This window comes from Conger conger, chromosome 5 (assembly GCF_963514075.1).
Source record: "Conger conger chromosome 5, fConCon1.1, whole genome shotgun sequence".
Taxonomy (NCBI): Eukaryota; Metazoa; Chordata; class Actinopteri; order Anguilliformes; family Congridae; genus Conger; species Conger conger.
Window position 1 is genome coordinate 43,742,006 of NC_083764.1, and position 21,668 is coordinate 43,763,673.

At 46.2% G+C, this 21,668-nt stretch overlaps 1 protein-coding gene across 3 annotated transcripts in view; it reads left to right on the forward strand.

The window, feature by feature from the left end:
- Positions 1–21,668, forward strand: part of LOC133129113 (glypican-5-like) — a 122,896-nt gene that overhangs the window by 17,445 nt on the left and 83,783 nt on the right. For all 3 annotated transcript variants that reach the window (XM_061242955.1, XM_061242957.1, XM_061242956.1), the window contains exon 3: positions 8,669–9,363. In XM_061242955.1, the coding sequence (XP_061098939.1) occupies positions 8,669–9,363 (695 nt within the window). The remainder of the gene's footprint in view (positions 1–8,668; positions 9,364–21,668) is intronic.

A 21,668-nucleotide genomic window follows, 5' to 3' on the forward strand; every position in this document is an offset into this window, starting at 1 on the left:
CAGGTGCTTTTGGAACTGGGAGTCTTGCCCTGTGAGGGTCGCATCCAGGAACCTGTCACCCCATGGCATTGCCCTCCTTACCCGTGCACTGTTCACACACTCGTCCCTTTAGCCCCCCTCAGCCGCCTGCCCCGCTAATTCTCCCCCACAGAGCCGACCTTTCCCTCCAGGCCCTGCTGTGATTATGAGGGAACTGCCTCAGAATCTCAGGGAAATTCCACTGCTTTCTCAGTACCACAGGATCTTTCCAGCTACTCCGTTTCAACTCCGTCGTATTATTTTGATTGGCTGAGGTTTCCACGGCTGATTATTTCTTGTGCCCTGATGTGCAATGTTCCCATCACAGCATGTGATTCATTTATTTTTGAAAGATGAACGGTGAAAAAAGTACACGGTATGCGTCATTTACATGCACATACTCACATGTAAACATTCTGTATGGAATCCATACCTACAGTGAGGTCAGAGGTTTTAACTGAGACGATACCAGGACTGTACTAGCAGAGTGAAGGCATTGTTTGAAGGGGTGAGTGAGTTGCCCAGTCCTGACCACGTCTCTTTCTCCCTTTCAGAATGGTTCCTGACAGTTTATGTCTATGTAATAAATATGGGTTTTCACTTGAAAGTTTCAGTAAGTGATCTATAATATACAGTATGTGATATGTTTTGACTGGTATTTGTCGTATATTAAGTGCACTGTGTGCGGCGTTGTTGTACACACAGCAGCCGTGTAACAAGGGCGCCAGGCCAGGAGCTTGCTGGCCAACAGGGAGCCGTCCGGTCCCGTCTCAAAGACGTGGCAGCTGCCAGGACCACACGCCGCAAAGGACAACTGTAAAACAAACGCATTCCTCTTTCCTCCTGAGCCCCCTTTTTTTTTTCTGGTGCAATCGGTGGCCCGTTCCTCCCCGTCTCCTCCTTTTTTAGCGCCTAATTCATTGTGCGGAGACACCCACTGTCATAAGAACTTAGGAGAATAGGAACATACTTATACGTTCTCAGAAACTTTCCGAGAGTGTGATTCATGAGGCGATGGCTACTTCCTGCTAATTTGGGCAGGCCTTTCCGCTGCTTGCCTGCATCTTGCTCTGTCATCCCTCACTGGTACTCTAAGCACTGACAATTCTGTGTGTGTATGTGTGTGCGTGCGTGTGTGTGTGTGTGTGTGTGTGTGTGTGTGTGTGTGTGTGTGTGTGAATGTCCCATTAATGAGTGGAGGAAGCATTATTGAGTGTTTTTTTGTGCAGGGTGTGTGTGATTTCAGGTGCATGTGGGTGGGGTTTTCAGGGTGCAAATAGAAGACATCCCAACTCACTGAATTTAATTCATTGATGCATTCGCTCCAGATGAATACCTTCTAAACATGGGGAGATGTATGTGTTTAGACCTTGTGCACTTTTATGAAGGGCGGCAAATTATTTCTTATTTAATTTTTTTCTTTGCACAGCCCCAGCAATCGTAATTAATTATTTTAATGCACTTCAGCCGCCTTTGTGGAAACTTTCTCACAGTCTAAGTGATGCTTATGAAACACGTGGGCTTACGGGTTAGTGCTGCATCCAGCAGTTGGAAGGAGTAGCCCATTTGAGCTGTCAGAACCTAAGCATGGAGGTACTCACTGCAGCTACTTCCTCTGGGGTCTTTTTAAGGGTGTACTGAGGCTAATTCTGGGTGCTAAGCCTCACTTGTACCTCAAAACAAAGTGGACAGCAGTTTAGGGCAGAGCTATCAGACTAGGTAACGTTGATACACCTGGTTTAGACTTCAGTTACATGCTATATTCAATGGTCCATTCTATCAGGTTATATGGCTCCATGAGGAAAAGTAGTTGATGTAGAAATGTTTAAAAAAAGGGGCTTTTTCCACAGTTCACTCCTTAAATATATGGTAGCAATCAATTTTTTTTGATGGTTTTATTATTTAGAAGCCATGTGGAAACTGAAATTTAGAAAAAAAAAAAAATTCTGTCGAAAGTGTTTACGGTTAGTTTGGGCTCACTCTTACTTTTAAAGTCAGGAGAAGGAAAAGGGAAGGATGACAAGGCGTGTGAGAAAAAATAAGGAGGGAAAACAGAAGGAAAACAAGTGAGCAATCGAGCGACAGAGATGGGCCCTGGTGTCGGTGCATGAGTCAGCGCGGGCTTTGGAAGGTGATTGGGCGTGCCCTCGTCTCCGGGGTACGGCCGCGACGGCTTTCACACGCTCAGCCCTCGTAGTGGCCGCTGGGGTCCGCATCCAGGCACGGTCCGCGGGCTGAGACTCAGAAGCATTACCTCAGCTCCGCCTCAGCTGGTAGGTCGGGACGGACCGTCCTCTCCTTCCAAGCAATCATTTCCTGATTAATCCTTCCTGTTTTTCGGGCGCTCGGGCAGGCTCTGCTTCGTCTCCTTGAGCCCGGAGCCCAGCTCGGCGGCCTTCTGTCTGGGTTTCACATCTGGGTCGTCCCCCGTCCCTGCTCCGGAGAGAGATCTCTGGAAAGCACGGTGCATTGGCTCTGTGCAATGTGGTCATTTGTTAGCGTAAAAGAGATCTGTCAGCTCCCCAGATGAATTAGGATTTTGGTTGAACGCCAGGCTGCTTTAGAGTATTTCACACGGCTCACTAAGCAAGCGCAATTTTCGCCCCCAAACTGCTGAGTGTTAAAAGAATTGGCTGCATCGGACATTACGGCAAAGTTTCAAATGAATACACGGGAAAGGCAACTGATATTCTGATAGTTTGCGATGCATGGGAAAATATTTGGACTGTATTACTTTCCCGATGCAGAGCGATATGCGATATCATTGCTGCAGATGTGTTGCTGTGCACTAGTGTCCGATTTGCTGGCTTTCTGAGTCTGTGACCACATTTGGGGTCAATCACATTTGTGTTGAGGAAATGAGGTGGAATTGACGGTAATCCTGGTCTGTGAGAGCGAGATCAGTTGCGCCCGTGAGCTGGGGAGCGTTTTGTGTTCCCCCACGTCTCTCTCTTCACTTCAGCGGCCTTGGTAATCTCTGTCTGGAGCGGAGGTCTGGCGGAGCACCTGTTTAGCCAGAAGCTCCCTTATTTGGACGTTGATGACTCCCATGGAGTCAACAACTTAAATACGGAGCGGGCCCTGTTGGGTCGAGCCCCGTTTGCCCACCGATCTTTCATGTTTTTATCTTTCTGCCAACATGAACTCAGCGGGTATAAAGCTCCTGTGTCTGGAGTTTCCCACTCCGTGTAAACGGGTGTGTAAACGGGGCCCTCAGGGACAGTTGAAGGCTCAGTAAGCTGCCCCTGGCTTCTTTCCTTGCTGGACGCTGGATTTTGGACCCCCCTGGCTGCCCAATCCGCCCTTTCAGGTCATGGTTATACCCTTGGCTTCCATGGAATTGTTTATGTTGGAGAGTTTTGTGCAAGCTGGGTTGCCATCTTAATTACAGGCAAGCTGATGGAGATATGGAGTGCACATTCCTGTGCCCCCCCCCTCCCTATCCTGCACCCCACCTGCTAACCGCCTGACAGAACAGCGTCAGCCAGAGGGTGGAGGCGTAGGGGGGTGAGGGTTAGAAGACGTCTCGCCGATGTGGTCATAGAGTTTCACCCTACAGGTCAAATGCTGTTAGTAAGAGAATGGTTTAACTGAATTCAAGTCAAAGTCAAAGTTGGTGATCGGAATGAGCGACCGCTAATACCACCATCATATTACTATGATTTATGTATTTATTTTGAGTCATTGGATGCTTTTGGGGATTTGGTTACGAATTCTGAAGTTCTACCTTGTGTGATATGTATTTTTACTAATTAAAACATGATATTTAATCTACAAGCATGCGTCTCCACTGCAACGCATATCTGGGCTCAGAGCCGCATGAAACACAAGACCTCCCTGGGATTAAATGCTTTATGGGAATGCAAGCCGAACCCGCGGCCCGGCATCACCATCCAAACTTGCGGCTCAGGGTGGACCGCAGCAGCGCATTTCGAGACCAGTGTCTCCTTCCTTATTATGGCCCCCCCTGGCTGGGCCACGTGCCTCGCCTGGCTCGGGGCGCTAGCGATGCTGCCGTGAGCCATCGGAAAAACTTCACTCCACTCCGTCCCTGACGGGTAAGGAGAAGGTCGGACTCTTTTTTTCTTTTTAGTTTTTGTCGTGGTTGAGCTACGCCGATTACCGTTGCCGTTACTGTAGGAGCCCGTTCCCTCCCAGGCAATTGAGGTTAAAAATGGCTGTTGCAATTAAGTTGAAGTAATATATAATAGCATTGTGGAGGCCATTTTAAGAGGCTGCGTAACCTCTCAATTACAGCATTGTAAATCTGAACGTCCCCTTTTCTCCTCTGGCGCTCTCCTGCAGCGGAATAGCACTTTAGCCTTGCCCTAACGAGAATTTTATGGCCTCTATATGTACTGTATGCTCGGGTTCAGGGCATTAGAATGGAGCCCTCCTCAAAACTCCCCTTTTGGATGGCTGCGGTTGCGGAAACCAGCAATCAAAAGCAGTTCCTCTCTTGTGTGATTTATGCAGTGGCACTGGGGGCAGTGACATTTTGGGCTGCCATAAAACTTAACTTCTTTCACATTAGTGGGGCGTTAGCAGAACGCTACCACAGAAATAAATGTCCAGACGGGGCGGGGGGAGCGGTGTGGGAGCGAATATCAGCTGAATGTATTTAGCAGATGATTCATGTTCTCAAAGTCCAGAATTCCTCTATGCATCTGTAATTGCGCCTTCTCACAAACACTTGATAGTTTTATGTGCTTCCCCCAGGAGGGCTCATTTTTTCCCAGGAGCCTTTGTGGTCGTAGACAATGATTTCATGGCATCAGAGTCTCCCCACTCAGTGAGCTTGTTTCTGGCAGTTCATGCCACAGGCTGCATCCACAGCACTTATTGCATATCTCTCAATCGAAAGCTCTGCTTATCTCGGTTTTCTTAATTTAACTATACCCAGGGCAATAAGCGATAGCTGCTTTTCCATGAAAATTGCCTTGTCATTGGCTCAGTTTCAAATTGAGACTTGTTTTCCCCGATTGTGTTTTTCTCCCCTATATGGACTGAGCAGTTGTGGCTGTAGAGTCACCTTTGTGCCATCCACATGGCACTGAACACAAAGTGTACATACTCCTTCTATGCACGCAAACATTTCCGCACCACGGGGCATCCAGTGCTACAGTAGAGCTCCGGCCCGTGTATGAGTCATATCTCAGTGAAGATAACTGCTGTTTGTCAGATACTAGCAGAGCGAAGCGCAAAAGCGCCCCCCCTCCTGCTTAACCTACGGCACCCCCTGCCTCTGTGAACCGTTATCCTGTGTCCCTCGGATATCCTGCAGCGGTTAGGACTGCCATGCAATCCCCAGCACTCCCTATCACTTTTGGCCTTATTACAGAGGCTCCATGGCACCAGACGGCCTCCGGGATGCCGTAACGTAACCCTGGCATGCGCTGCTACAAAAAGCACACTGTGGTTTCAGCTTTCAGACGAAACCCCCGTGCATCCGCACACACGCGCTGACATTCAGCCGGGCGGCGTGACGCGGGAGCGCCGCTGTCTGTCATTTCCATGTCTTCATTTCTTTCTTTTTTGACAGGTCTCTCTCTCGCTCTCTCTCTCTCTCGCTCATTATCTTGTATTAACAAACCAGTGAGGTCGGTTGATTATTATCTCGGATGTTTTGTAGATAAATGTCCACTTAAAACAGTCAGTTTTGATTTGATATTATTGATTATTTATTTTCCTTCAGGAGTGAATATCTTGACTCTCTCTGTTCTAAATGATGATGTTCCATTTCATTTATATTTCAAATTGTAATTTAATCACACCATACTTATTCTTCTCTCCTTCTCCCTATGTCTCTGTGTCTTTCTGTCTCATTAGATTGTGCATTTCTGAACCTGTCATTTGAAATAATTTGGTGTGTCAAACTGAAATGCCTACTTCACAAAGAGTGAAAAGTAGAATGGATTTCAGTGGCCTCTGATGAAGTGGTCTTATTGCTGTTTTTTACAGGAAGTAATTGAATTCTCTGACATCTCCTTGAGTAATGGTAGTTATCGCAGCTGTTGTGTGTGAGATGGCTGCTGTTGTTTTTGTCTGTGCTGTGGGGGAGAGACAGACAGTGTGTGTGTGTGTGTGTGTGTGTGTGTGTGTGTGTGTGTGTGCGTGTTTGGGAGAAACAGAGGGAATCTCTCTGCATGATTAATGTGTCTGTGCTTCTTTGTGGATTTGTCTTCTCTGTGTGTGTTTATGCGTGTGTTTGTATGTGTGTGCGCGTGTGTGTGTGCGCACGTATGCGTGTGTGCATTTCTGTGGGTCTCTAGAGGTCTCAGTTTCCTCCAGTTGCTGCTGTTTCTCCATCTGCCAGACTTGCATCAGTGCTTGAGGAGGATGTCCTGGCTCGGACATGGAGAGGAGGGTGGAGGGGCAGGGCAGGATGACATCACAGCTGAGCAGACAGGCCGGTCTGAGGAACACGTGCCTTCCTCTATGAAAACACGTCCTCGCACGTGAAGTGGCCACAGGCATGACCTGTGTGTCAGGGCTACTTCCACTTGTCTGCCCTTCTGTCTGTCTGAGTGCTTTCAAGCTCTGTATCAAAGTCTGAGTGGTGCGTACACATGGCCAAGCGTCTTCCGTCATTCGTTTGGCTGCCAGCCCCTCTGGAATTCATTCTTTTATATTTATTACACCCAGATGTAGTTTTAGCACCACTTATGTCACACACTGGAATTAGCCCCCCCAAGCTATTTTTCACAGTCAATTTTTTGGGTTTATTCTCATCAATAACGTTATTTACTTGCTTCATTATTTGGAAATTTCATAATATGGCGTATAGTATGTGAACTGGTCAACGGGTTCAGGTTTCAGTCAAAAAATATTTCTTGTGACAACAACCTTTATTGAAAGTTATTTATAGTCATAGTTTATGAGTGGTGGATTGTACTGAGACTAGTCACCCGTATATATATATATATATATATATATATATATATATATATATATATATACACTCACCAAGCACTTAATTAGGTATTTATTATTTTTACTTCTACTGCTGTAGCATATCCACTTAGAGTTATAATGCGTTGTATGTTCAGAGACGCTCTTCTGCATACCAATATGTGGTTATTTGTGTTACTGTCACCTTTCTGTCAGCTTTGACCAGTCTGGCCAGTCTCTCATTAACAAGGCATTGCTGTCTGCAGAACTGCTGCACACTGGATTTTTTGTTTGTTTATTGCACCATTCTTTGCAAACTCTGGAGACTAGCGTGTGTGAAAATCCCAGGAAATCAGCAGTTTCTGAGATACTCAAACCCTGTCTGCCACCAACAATCATTCTATGGTCAATCACTTAGATCAAATATTTTCCCGATTCTGATGGTCAATGTCCTGACCTGTACATGATTGTAGGCATTGCACTGCTGCCACACAATTGGCTGATTAGATAATTGCATGAATAAGTAGGTAATAAAGTAAAAATGTTCGTAATAAAGTTCTCGGTGAGTGCATATACTGTATAATCTATAATATATGGGAGACGGTGTCATTTTTATTATTTATTATAGCATTATTGATGTGATATTTCAGATTTTCGGTAACATAGAATTGGCCCCTTGGGAACACTTGTGAAGCTGACATTTTATTATTTTCCTTCTTGTTCCCAAAGAATTCAGCAACATCATAAAAACTATGGAATGAATATGGTACAGCCTATGCACTATGGTACAGACATCCAAGACAAATACTGTGCACTGAGGCACTGCCTGCCTTCAATGTCTTGGCAGAAAGGGTAGTCTTGAAATGTACACACTCTTAGACAGCTTCACTCTCCTGTACTGAAAAAACCCCATTGATATTTGGCAGAACTCCTCGCTCATTGGCTTATAGGGTTTTTTCCAGAGCTGGTCAATATCTCTATCTCTGTCTACTGTCCACCTTTTGCAAAGATTTTAGTTGAGTGCATCACAACTGTCTCTGACATTAAACAAGTTGGGGTTTGGAGCCTTTCACACATAAATAGTGCTGTATATTCGGTAGGGCCTCCTCCGTTTTAAAAATCGGAGCAGGACTAATTCCCAACTCAAGTAGAAGAGGGGGTCAGACTGGTACCTCTGGGTAGCTCAGCTGCAGGTTCAGTTTGTGGACAGGCTCTGCAGGAGAGAATGCTAATGGTGTTAGCCGTTCCTGCTGTCACACTCTCTGCTTGGTCACAATTCTCAGGCAGACTCATAGGGTGGTAAAGGGTAAAGGTGTTTAAGGGTGAGGGCTCCGTACACATTTGAGGCAGTGTGTGGTGACCTGATTTTTTATATGCATACCTCACTGATGTTTGGGGAGTTGTGCGAGAAGAGGATTTAAGCGGTTAAGTGGTTTTTAAATGGCAGTGATTTGCTCTGTGGTTATGATTAATGCGTGATGGAAAGTAGTACTAGTGCTGTGGGAAAATGGAAGGCCCTTTTCACCTTTTAAATGCTGTCGTTTAAAATGATCACAACCTTAAGCACATAAATTGACTTGACTAAGTAAATGTAATGGCATTGTCTTTGTCTCAGATTTTTTAAGTGAAAAGTTTTTATATTTGTGTTATTTTGTGTTTCTTCTGCAAACAAAATTGTCAATCTATATTTGTTACTTGAGAAGAAATGTCCTTAAAAGTCTCCTGCTCTCTCTTTGTCTCTTTCCCTGTCACTCCACAGATACCCTCCAGTCTGTGGTGTCCTTCTCCAAGAGTCACGTCAGCTCTCTGTTCGACAGCTCCTACCCGGACCTCGCCCCGGACGCTGGCGCCCCCGTCAGCGAGCTCTTTGCCGACCTCTCGCTCTTCATCTGCGGCGGCAACACCACCGTGGAATCGGCCGTCCACCGCTTCTACGACAGCCTCTTCCCCGCCGTCTACAAGCAGCTTCTGAACCCCCGGGCAGCGGGCCTGACCTCGGAGCGGGACGACTGCCTCCGCATGACCCGGCAGGACGTCAACCCATTCGGGCCGCACCCGGGCGAGCTGGCGCAGGAGCTGGCGCGGGCCCTGCAGGCCGGCCGGGCCCTGAGCCGGGCGCTGGCCGCGGGCGAGGAGGTGATGAACGTGGTGGAGCACGGCGCGCTGACGCGGGAGTGCGGCCGGGCCCTGGTGCGCATGCAGTACTGCTCGCACTGCCGCGGCCTCACGCTCATCAAGCCCTGCGTGGGCTACTGCCTCAACGTGATGCGCGGCTGCCTGGCCGGCCTGGCCGAGCTCGACCGGCCCTGGAGGCGCTACTTCGCCGTGCTGCAGGACGTCGGAGACTCCATGGCGGGCGCGCACGACCTGGAGCTGGCCCTGCTGGGGGTGCGCTCCCAGATCGGTGAGGCCCTGGAGTACTCCCTGCTGCACGGGCCCCGCCTCGTCGCCACGGTGAGTGGGGTCACCGCCGCGGACTCCCCTGTCTGGGGCTGGCCTGCATGCCTCGCGTGCCTGACGAGTTGCCCTCACCCGCTCCTGATCCCTATTGACATGGGAGGGATTCCTGGGCAGAGCCTGGAATGAGAGGGATGCTACTAGGGAGTCCTAAGGCCAAGGTCTCTCTCTTTCTCTTTCTTACTCTCTCTTTTGCACACTCTTTTTCCAGGCTCAGCTCTCTTAGTTTTATCTCCAATCTCTTGCTTTCTTCTCTCTTCATCATTTCTCATTCCCTCTATTACCATCGCTGTCTCTCTCTTTCCCCTCTCATTTGTCACCCGTATGGCGTCCGTTGTCTACTGCTTTATCTCCTGTGTCTTGCTGTCTCTCCCTCTTTTGTCTACTTCCTCTCTACCCTTGCCTTCTCCCTCTTTTTCATTCTCCTCTCTCTCTTCTGGCTGCTGACGCCACCTGTGTCCCTCGCTCAAAACCAGACCCATTCAAAAGCCTGTATTGACAACAGCAACATTTCTGTATGCTGCCAAAGCTTGCAAGTTTCAAGCTTGACAAGCAATGCAGCACATCTTTTTCAGAGTCTAAACAAGCAGTTCCACAAAAGGCTAACCATCTGTGAGATTTTACTATCTACTGCCAAGAATTTGAGCTGTTATGAACAACGGAATACTAGGCGCCACAATCGTTAAAACATGTCCTTTCATGTAATTTTCTTTTTTTCTTGTATATAATTTTGATTGATTAGCTTGTAATGGCTGGTCCAAACAGCTGAAGTTCCAGCACTGAAGTTAGAGTAGGTTCTCTTGACATGACAATCACCCCCAAAGATTTCATAATCATAGCCACAGCTAATGCGAAATTATGCTTTTTTGTTTTGTGGAGCCCTTGATAAGATCTCTTGGATTGTTCTCACTGTACACCTTCTAAATAATAAGCCTTACTGCTGTACCATGTGTGTGTATGTCTGTGTGTGTGTGTGTGCGTGCGTGTGTGTGTGTATATATGTCCTGGGATGAATGAGTGTTCTATTCTCAGCTTCCCGTATCATCCCCCATTGATAATCCCATAGGCACAGTCCCCTTCCCTCCCTTCCCCCACCGTTCACCTTCACAGTAACACCCCCCCCCCCCACACACCCTCCCATCATCCCAAAGCTCCCCCCTGCCTGCCCCCCTAGGACACACGTGTGTCTGGAGGTGGGGTAAACGCCATCGCCCAGCCCAGGGGTCCCCGCCCCCTGGGCGTTTGCATGTCGCGGCAGGTCGATTTCTGGTTAATTGGGCCCACTGTGCACCGAAAGTGGGGGGTGGGTGGGTGGGCTTGGGGGTGTGTTGCTGGGTTCGGAGGCCGACCATGGCCAAACATGCAGGTCTTGAGGCTGGGGGCTGGCAGCCTGCTTGGTATTCATTAAGCAGGGCCCTGACAGAGAGGAGAAAGGGACGAATTTGACAAAGAGTTCCAGCCATCCATTCTGACTGGGCCCACTGAGGTGGAAAGGGCCGGAAAATTGTTCCTGGCAAAGGAAGGGACTCCCCTATGGAGCACTGCTGGGGTCTGATCCATGCAGTGGACCCTGGGTGTCCAAAGCTCAGAGCAGCAACTTTAACACTGAGACCCAGTGCTTATGGCCAATGAAGAAAAATGTAAATCTCTAACCGCACGACTATCGTTTCATTTCAGCCATAATGTCTCTGTTTATTTTGGAACAATTTAAAACTGTGTTGTTAAAATTTGTTTTTCGTGCTAGAAGAGGGGAAAATGTTACCGAATGATTAGGTTCATCGTGTTTTTTTCGGACATGCCTGTGGCGTGAATCCATGATTTATTATGTTTCCACGGTTCCCTGCTGTATTTTGCTGCGAGGGTAATCGGCATGTCGGTGCAGTTCTGCATGGGACGTCGCCTCCGGTCCGCAGGGCGCGCAGCGGAGGCAATCTGAGCCTCTGCACCGCTCGGCACTTCCCCACAAACCCCTCTGTTTAACAGCCGTTAAAAGTACAGTTGGCCTGTCGTGTTTCACCCCCCACCCGTCCCCTCGTATCTCCCCCTACTTGGGTTATTAAGAGTTTGGAGTGGGGCTCTGCGGCTCCTGTGACGATCCCGTACAGACACGTTCAAGCCTGATGGGCAGGCGTCGACAGTTGCGTTGAGGGGATTATATTCTAACACATTTCCCTTCTTGTCGAAAGAGCTTGGGTAGGGGGTGAAGGGGCCAGAGTGCGGTACTGGGGGCGGAGGGGAGAAAAGCAGAGTTTTGGGAGTGGAGTGGCCTTCTCCATTCCAGTGGCAGACTGGGTAGATAACAAAACAAAAACCGTTTCTCACACTCACTCTGGACATTATTTTACCCGACTGTGGTGACATTTTCACTTTGGGGTGGGGGTCAGGGGATCCCTGAGGGGAGGGGTGGAGGGTTACATGTTGTGCTTCCATGTTCCATGTTACAGAGAAAAGAGTTGAGCAACAGTCCATTCTTTTGAACCTCGACCTTTTGTCTCCTCTCACTCCCTACTCCCCTCAGAAACAACATTCATTTTCCTTCTTTTCATTCTCTTGTCTCTGATACTCCCTGCTCCCTTGATCCCGGCTCATCCCAGACTAGTGCAGCTTTCACCTTGCGAACTGTTTAATTGATGACCAACGATGTAGAATCGGTTAGGGCCAAAAAGTAAGGAATCACTTGCGATGTGCCCCCACCCTACCACGCCCTCACTGACCGATCAGAGATCAACATTGTCGAGGTGAGAGAAAGAACAAGAAGAAAGACGCATCCCCAGCTCCTGCATTCAGGGGGAACCACAGACAGACTGTTTGCCTGTGATTATTGGTTTCCAGTCCGTGACAGAAAGGGCTGGCAGTCATTCTAAAAAAGTGTGTGTTCAGAGTAGAACACCATTGCAGGGATTGCGGAATTAATGTGTTGTTAGGCACTTTTCTTCTGAGGTTTAAGCAAACATTCTAATTACTCCCTTATTCACAGAAGAAAAAAAAGGTTAATAACAGCTGGTTTAGATAACATAAATTGCACTGGGCTCTATTTCTCGGGGAGGCTAACGGTGGTCGGATGCTGAGAGATTGGGAGGACATTTCTGGCCCAGTCTCCATGCCTGGCCGGACTGCTTCCTCAGCAAGTCCAAGAGTTCATTAGCTGATACAGTCCTCCGCTGCACTGACGCAGCAGAGACCCTGGGACAGGGAAAATCTCCCTCTCCCTCCTTCACTGCCAATTTGTCTCTATCTGCTGAGAATATGCTCCCTGCACCAAAAAGCCATAAACTACCTTTAGGAGGCGGCTGCTGCATTTCTGCTCAGAGGACATTCGGCAAGGTCTGGGCCTTTGAGCCTACAGGCCTTAGATCAAGCTTAGTGGGCTGAGACTAGTTTTTATGAGCTCTCTCTCTCTACTTCAGTTTTCACAGTTCTGCTTTGGCTTTCTCTCTCCTCCGCCCTTCCTTTTCTCCCCTCTCTACCCCCCTTTTCCATGACTAAAATTCAGATATGTTTTATTGCCGTAACAATACATTGTGTCATACTGCAAGTATTTTCTTAAAGTATTTGTCTCTCTCACTTTTATCTCCGTGTCCAGTAACAGAATGCATATCCTTTGAACTCTTCGCATTCTGTGCTGATCGCCTGGCATGATAACGCATCGTATTTCTTTTTTTCGGCTGACCATTTGCTTTGTAGTGTGCTGATCGCATAACCGGTCTGTATATCCAAATACTGGGAAGGTCAAGTAAAAAAGCAAGACTGAGAATTCATAGGAATATTTAGAATATTTATATTTAGAAGTGACAAGCTGCATAGCTCTCTGCTGGTTTGCAGATCTTTAAATCATCTGGATGGCTCACCTCTTTCACCTTGCTTTCTATATTAGCCAATCTGCCTGCTATGAAGTTCGGTGGCCAGCCTGATCCCACTGAGCCCATTTTGTTTATTGAAAGTGATTGGGTGAGGGATTTGTGCAGGGTCATGATAAGAATTATATTCAGACTGAGGTGGTTGAGGCATTATTGCTGCTCAATGTTAATAGCTGTGGGCTAATGGGGTAGCTTGGCTGGTTTGTGATGATGACTCCATTTATAAGCCCTGTGGTTCAAGGACCCAGAGGATTTGATTCAGACCAGACTGCCCCCCTAGGCAAACCCAACCCCTCTCACCCCCGCCCCCCCCCCCCCCCCCCCACCCCTGCCTGTAACGGCTGGGACAGGTCCTGACATGCCCACAGTACATTGGGACAAATATAGCTCCTTTCCCTGCGGTGTCCAATTGGGCTTCACCTCCCGGCTGGATACCAGGTGTGTGACGCTGAAAAGCGCTGGCGTTTTGGAGCGCTGCCTGCTATTGACAGCTGCTCATAGAATCAAGCCCCAAAAGCCTCACCGTCAGCGCTGCATTTACAAGGCGGCGCCTTGACGTCGCAAGGTTTTTTATTTCACAAAAGCTGCGACCGTATCGTCACCGGAGCCATTTGATTGGGTGTGTGTCAGTCACATGTTCGCATGGTCTCCACCCCACGCAGTCCTTTGTGTCATGCTGTCTTGTAGTTCAGAGTTCACCCACTCCTCCATGTTACACTTCCGCCATTTGAGATGCTCCCACGGTTGGGCCTGACCTTTTTATGAATCTGTTTACTACTAGTTTGGAGATGGCATTCGTACTGCGGAATCCCCACCAAAGGTCAGTTATAGAGACATCTTTTTGTACTCTTCTTTGAAGCCATATGCAAATGATCAAAACATATAAACAATGACAGAGGGGAAAAAGGCAAAAGGATATTTTTGTTTGTCAATTTACTCAACCGCTTTTGACTATTTATAGTGAGTTATGTTGGGAGGGGTTTTCCCTGATTGCTGTTCACATCATTTCGAAGAGCGGGGAAGTGGAGTGAGAAGAGCACGGTATTGGACCCGAGTCAGTCAGACAGACATGGAAAGGGAACTGACGGCCACATGTGAGGGAAGATGTGGAGTCGGAGGCTGCCGTAAATCAGCACACCATGACAGAGGGGTTTGGGGAAATTAAAATGGAAAGCAAACGCACAAGGAGCGTCCAAACCGCAGCCTTGGACGAGAAAAGAGCATGCTGCGGGTGTGAAGAACAGAGTAGAGTTAGAGTCATGTAATTACATTGTAAATACTTTTTTATGTGGCATATATGAAGTGCATAAAAATGCATGAAAACACACAAGTGGAAACAGTGCTATATTAAGAATATCAAATCAAAGGAGAGTCCCCCTATCAGTTAAATGAGGCTTAGGTTGTATGTGCTCTGAGGGCATCTGAAATGTTTACTGCGGGCAGTGTCTTATTTCACACTATTTCAACTAAACAGTTTTATTACAAATGGGAATAAAGGCAGAGTAATAAATTGTGGCTCTCTGCTGCAGTATTAAATAATAGTACTAACCACCTTCGTATTCTAAAGCCATTTAAAGGGACAGATAAGTATTGAAAAATACCTTTTTCGGTGGCCCCTTTTAGTCATGTACAAAAATATTGCATACATATGATTTCACAGCATCATTAGAGCCAGACAAGTTCTTGTCTTGACATTTATGTTGTATGATTCATTCAATTTGAGTGTGTAAGTCATGTTACACTAAAATTGTGTGACTCAGCCTTGAGAACACAATTGAAGAATATCTTGGGTTGAAGGCTCTTGCCAACATTGTCACTGAGGTAAACAAAAATGCAGCCAAGTGAAATGTTTCAGACTGCATTCTCATATGCTCACATTCAGCTCTCTCACATGTATACAACAAACTCATAAAACTTATGCACACACACAACATTCTTACACACTTCTCACACACCTGGCACAAACTTTTACAAGGCTCTAAAAGACTGTTTACAAACACTGATATCAGGTGTTATAAGCTTGTCCAGCTCCACACCCAAACAAAAAAATAAAAAACAAAAATAAAAAATAACATCAGTCATAACATGACCCTGTGGCAGGATCATATAGCTGTGCCTTCTCATAGTCCTCATTCCGACCTTTTGCCCCCCTCTCATCACTAAACTCAGGAAACTCTAGTCTGACCAAAATTGCCCACGGAGCTTAACTTTCTCAATCATCAAGCGCATGTAGCATGAAGTGGTTAGCTTGGCAGCGCTTTTGCTTACCCTGGTGACAGTGCTTGGCATGAATCAACAGGACTGTTTGGTCCAAGTCGTTTTTTTCTGCTGTGCTCAGAAACTCAATGGGGCTGGGCATGCATCATTCCTCCGAGCTGTGTCACACTATGTCAGCAGAGCCGCACTGTTTCAGTTCATGTTCAACTCTCTGTTTTACATAAATCTCATTCAGCGCCTTAACTTGCCTCTTCTCAACCTCAGTATAGACTAATAATTGTAGTAATGTGGCAAACGGATATTTTCAGTTGAATAAATCATACAACAAAGATATTAACACAAGAGTTTGGCTTGGCTGACTCCATTGTGGTTGAGAGCTTGCATACTGTATATGGTAGCTTATTTATAATAGTGTGTAAAATCTGTAAACTGTTAGAGCTGTGGATGGCAAGATGATGGATGGGGGGGGGGGGGGGGGGGCGGCTGTGGTGGGGTTGATACTCCCATGCAGAATGCAAATTGAGCAGTTGATAAAGGGTTAGCTCTGGACCAACAATTCCTGTACCCACAATGCACTGGTGTGCACAGTCAAAAGAGCTCTGAGAAAGTTCCTGCACCTCTGAGGCCAATCCTTGGACAAATAAACCTCTCTAATGGACCACCAGTGGTTACTGTAAGGGAATACTCCCCAAGAGGAGACACACTCAAACACCAGCGGGAAGATTCTCCTGCTCTTTGACCCACTCTGACCTTCTCGTTCTCTTTGTCTCTTTCTTTCCCTCTTGCTCTCTCTCGCTCACACATCAGATAAAACTCTCAGGCAAACGCATCTGCACATAAACGCATATGGGGTCTGCCAAGTGCGGACCTATTGAATTGATTTTCAGTGTGTCCACTTGGAGATGGACACGCATAGTACGTGAATGTGCCTCTCCAGATCACATGCTTGCATGCACATGCGTGTATGATCACATGCATATTTTCACACATGTACTTGCAATCAAATGTGGACATATACATTGAGAGAGGCACATACATACACACGTGCACTGATGAGATATGGTTGGACAAACGCATACCATAAATGACAAGAACACACATGCATGCACCGACACCTGTTGAGCGCATGTGGAAATAGGACCACAGCAATTTCCCACTTACATTTAGAAATCCTACACTTATTGGATCCTCTCAGATATGTAATCTCTATATGGGTTATTTTTCAGAGGCATCCAGTTAGCAGTCAATCAGACATGGAATGCCTGCGATGGATCAGAAAGAATAACAATGAACAGGTGGTCTGATAAGTCACACGCATTGCACAGCTGAATGCAACGTAGGTCCTTACCCTCAGGGTTTCAATAATTTGATTATAATTATATGATTGCTGATTCATTGATTAATTGACCTACATTCATGACTTGTGTACTTGATTATTTTTCCATCCCAATCCCATGCTCAATCAATCAGTTACCATTAGGTATTTTGGAGATGTGGTATAAAGTTGGAGGGCATTTATTTCTAATGGGAATAGTGCTGTTGCCAGTGTTGTCTTTTACTGTCATATTATTTGCACAGATATCCAAGTGATTACATTCACACACATGCAGAAGGACAAACAGACACACTTATACATTTGAGTTTGTTTCTTCAGATGTTATGAGGATGAGAATGGCAGAATGAATGTATGTTCAGACAGGGTCCATTTTGCCCGCTCTGCTTGTCACTTCTGTAGACTTTGTCGTCAGGGAAACATCTTTATGATGAGATGAAAAGCACAATTTATTGGGCTATAAATACTTTTAAAGAAGCACTTGCTCTGTTTTATCTTTTTATATCCTTGTCGTTTGCAACACGGCTGCTGTTTCCGAGGCGCACAGGAAGATGAGATATGAAGTTATTTCTAAAATAAGCAAACGGGGAGTTCTGTTACCATGTACACCTAAACTTGTCTCTCTTCTCTCCCCTCTGACTAGACGTAAAGGAAATGTTTACCCAGTGGGAGGAATGAAAGCAAATTAAAATGATTGAATTTTAAAATTGAATAATCTTAAAAAGAAGGATCATAAGAAAGAGGGCTTGTCTCTGGTGATCACTCCATTGGGAGGTCTGGTCAAAGCTCAGGACTGAGATGTTGGGTCATAATTCATGTTTAAGGGGTTTAATTGTTTGTGCCCATCATGTGCGTTTGATCACTGTTTGGGATGGTTGTTTGCGGTCATCATGGGCGTTTGATCACTGTTTTGGATGGTTGTTTGCGGCCATCGTGTGCTTTTGATCACTGTTTGGGATGGTTGTTAGCGGTCATCGTGTGCGTTTAATCGCTGTTTGGGATGGTTGTTTGCGGTCATCGTGTGTGTTTAATCGCTGTTTGGGATGGTTGTTTGCGGTCATCGTGTGTGTTTAATCGCTGTTTGGGATGGTTGTTTGCGGTCATCGTGTGTGTTTGATCACTGTTTGGGATGGTTGTTTACGGTCATCGTGTGCGTTTGATCACTGTTTGGGATGGTTGTTTACGGTCATCGTGTGTGTTTGATCACTGTTTGGGATGGTTGTTAGCGGTCATCGTGTGCGTTTAATCGCTGTTTGGGATGGTTGTTTGCGGTCATTGTGTGCGTTTGATCACTGTTTGGGATGGTTGTTAGCGGTCATCGTGTGTGTTTAATCGCTGTTTGGGATGGTTGTTTGCGGTCATTGTGTGCGTTTGATCACTGTTTGGGATGGTTGTTTACGGTCATCGTGTGCGTTTAATCGCTGTTTGGGATGGTTGTTAGCGGTCATCGTGTGTGTTTGATCACTGTTTGGGATGGTTGTTTACGGTCATCGTGTGTGTTTGATCACTGTTTGGGATGGTTGTTAGCGGTCATCGTGTGTGTTTAATCGCTGTTTGGGATGGTTGTTTGCGGTCATTGTGTGTGTTTGATCACTGTTTGGGATGGTTGTTAGCGGTCATCGTGTGTGTTTAATCGCTGTTTGGGATGGATGTTTGCGGTCATCGTGTGCGTTTGATCACTGTTTGGGATGGTTGTTAGCGGTCATCGTGTGCGTTTAATCGCTGTTTGGGATGGTTGTTTGCGGTCATTGTGTGTGTTTGATCACTGTTTGGGATGGTTGTTTGCGGTCATCGTGTGGGTTTAGTGCGCTCAGTCTCTGTGTGGGACGCGCCCTGTTTGTGTGGTGCAGGTATGGGGCTGGCTCGTGGGCCGTGGCACTGGGCCCAGGGGCTCAGACTCTAACCCACCTCACTCAATGAGTCTGGGTGACTGAGGAATTCCAGGCCTGTAATCGCCCTGTTTATTAATACCAGTGGACCGAGCAGGGCCACCCGGCCGGCCCAAAGCCCTTCCTGCTCCCCCAGGCCAAACCGAGGCAGACCCCACGCCTGTAGACGCATTGGAGGGGCCCTCAGGGGCCCATCTGTCTGAACTGCTTTGGAGGGAAGAACAAAGGCCCCTTAAGGAATATGAAAAAACTTTAGAAATATGTTTATGTGATATATGTAAAAATGAACTTTTTGTGTACGGTTCTATGGCTGGTTCAGATCCTGGAGCATATATTAGTCACCTGGTTTGGAATATTTAGTATTTGAAAGTGAGTTTGGGATAAAGGAAGGGTTCAGTACCGAAAACACCACTACGGCGCCGGTTCCCAACTGAATCATGATGGTTCTGTCTGCAAGCTAGCTAATGTTAAACTCAGTCAAAATGGCAAAAGAGAACTGGTGTAAATTAGAAATATGAAGTATAATTTAAAGAAGGTATCGGTTCAAGCACCAGTACTGTTTTAAAAGCATTATTTTAGAATCGGTAATGGCAAAATCTAAAGGAGTCCCATCCCTAGATGGGGGAGAAGTAGGGAAAACATTACACTACATTTGTTTGCTAGAGAGTTGTCGGAGTGCTAGACTTGAATGAGTCTGTATAGACATATTAGCATGTGAGAGCTGGTTTGGGAGGGAGAAACGTGTGGCACCATTACTTTCTCTATACCCTGAAGGGTCGTCTGACTTGTCTTGCCTTCAGATGCTGTGGCCCTGCCCTCCTCCCATAATTACACCATGCTGCTTACCTCTCTGTAGAAACTTCCAGAAGATATTTCATATGTAGCAAAGCCACCCATTTACAATAAAGCTGAAGTGCTCAGGGGAAGAGAAGAGGCTGTCTTTGTGAGTGGTCTGGTTCTTCTTATTATTTTATTTCAGTTCTAGGAAAAAGCGTAGATAATGCAAAACGAGTGATATTTCAAGCCCAACATTTTTCCTACTGTGAACATGCCCGTCCCAGGAGTATCCTGCCCCCAAGCGCTAATAATAATGCATTAAATTTATATTACATATTTAATTATAATAAAGTACTTTACAGTGATGGAGGGGAACTCACCTTGACCTCCACTGTTGTTTGGCAGCTACCAGGGATACACAGTAGCTATTTTGCATGTGCTAGAATGCTCACCACACAATAGTTGAGGTAGAAGGGGGATAGAAGTAGTAGCAATAATAATTTTTTGGTGAATCCTAAAATGGCTGCCAATATAGGCACACTCCAGGCATCCCAATGCCTGGAGTGTCTCTCTGACGAGTGCTTCTTCTTGAGTGCTAATAAACATCAGCCGGTGTCCTCGTAGCCTACATTGCATCCAGGTTTTACCATATTGTGATTGGCGTGACCTCTTTGAGGAATAGGCTCCCTATTTGCCTGGAATGAACGAGTCTGCGTCTGTTTAGCATATGAGTTTTGACAGCCTGCGGTTCAGTAATTGTTGCAGGTTTTTTTGACTGCTGCGCTTGTTACTCTCCCCACCTCCACTGTTTGCAGATTTTTCTGTCTGTGGTATAGGGCAGAGACATATGTTTATCCTTTCCATTTTTCAAGCACGCACTGCCTCTATAAAGTCCCCTCAGCCCTCTCCCCGCCTTACGAGTGAGATCCAAATTGGCACAGTTAGTATGGTGTTGAAGCCACCACATGTAGCTTTAATGAATTTCAAGCTATTTATAAAGCAGGCCGAGGCATTCTTTAAGTAAACAAGACCAAACTGCGGGGTTCGCTTTCCTGTGGAACGACTTCACTCATCGATACGGTCAGCACAGAAACATGTACAGCCTCTCACCACAGACAGCAGGGTTCGGTGTCAGAGGGCCAGATCTACTAATCAAAAGGGCCCACCTGCTAACCCAAAACCGCCAGCCCATTGCAAAAAGCATTTTATGTTTTGCATTAAGGTAGCTTCTTTCCAGCCCTGGAGTATCTTCAGATTCTTTGCGGTATTAATTATTTTGGAGAACGTCTTTATTGGGGTCCTTAGTGGTATTTCTAAGAGAGGAGTTCATTCTTAAGGGCTTTTGGTTCAGATCACATCCTGACAGTGTAGCTGGTAGCTGCACAGTGAAAGTGCTATAATGTTGCCTATGGAAAGAGGGTTTCAGACAGAATGGTATTCCCCATTATGCTTCTCAATAGCGTCCCCTCTGGTGGGAAACACAACTACAGCCTGCCTGTGCGGGTCCCCCAGTGCATGTCTGTGTGGCTGGCCTCAAAGACGTCAGCATGAATGAACACGGCAGTAGTCTATGGATATGCTGCCTTAAAGGCGGTGCATGTAAGCTTGTGCACATCCCAAACTGGCAGAGGATGTTGCAGTGATGAATTCAGCCTACAATAACCATTCTGTATTCAGAAAATCTGAAATAAATGTTTCAAAGATTTTTTTCCACCCACATTCAGCATACTTGACCACTTCTGCTGTGTTTTTTCTGTTTCCAGCAGCAGTTCGCGACATATTATCCACTAAAAAACCCAACTGCTAACACGAGCACACATTTTTGCAATTTATGAACCATTCACTTTGTATGAAAAATAAATATATTAATTCAAGCAGAGAATGAATGAGGCTATTAGCTGGTTATACAAACATTGTTTCATAGCTAAGGGACCAGTAGCTTCTTATTCTAATTTCCCGGCTGATTCCAGTTCATCTGATTCTACTTTCAGCCTAACAAAACATTCTCCTAATAACTTATTTTCAATCTAAACATGAACAAATTTGTTTTGGAATTGCATAAAAAATTCATAAAAATTGTTTTTGGTGGATTTTGGTTCTGGTTTTGCTTGGATCAGAATTGACAGAATTTTGTTGGTTAGCATCATTTGTTTATTTTAGTGTGAATATGCAAATAGTATACTTTTATATGACAAATTTAAGTATAGCGGAGAATACATTTGACCTGGC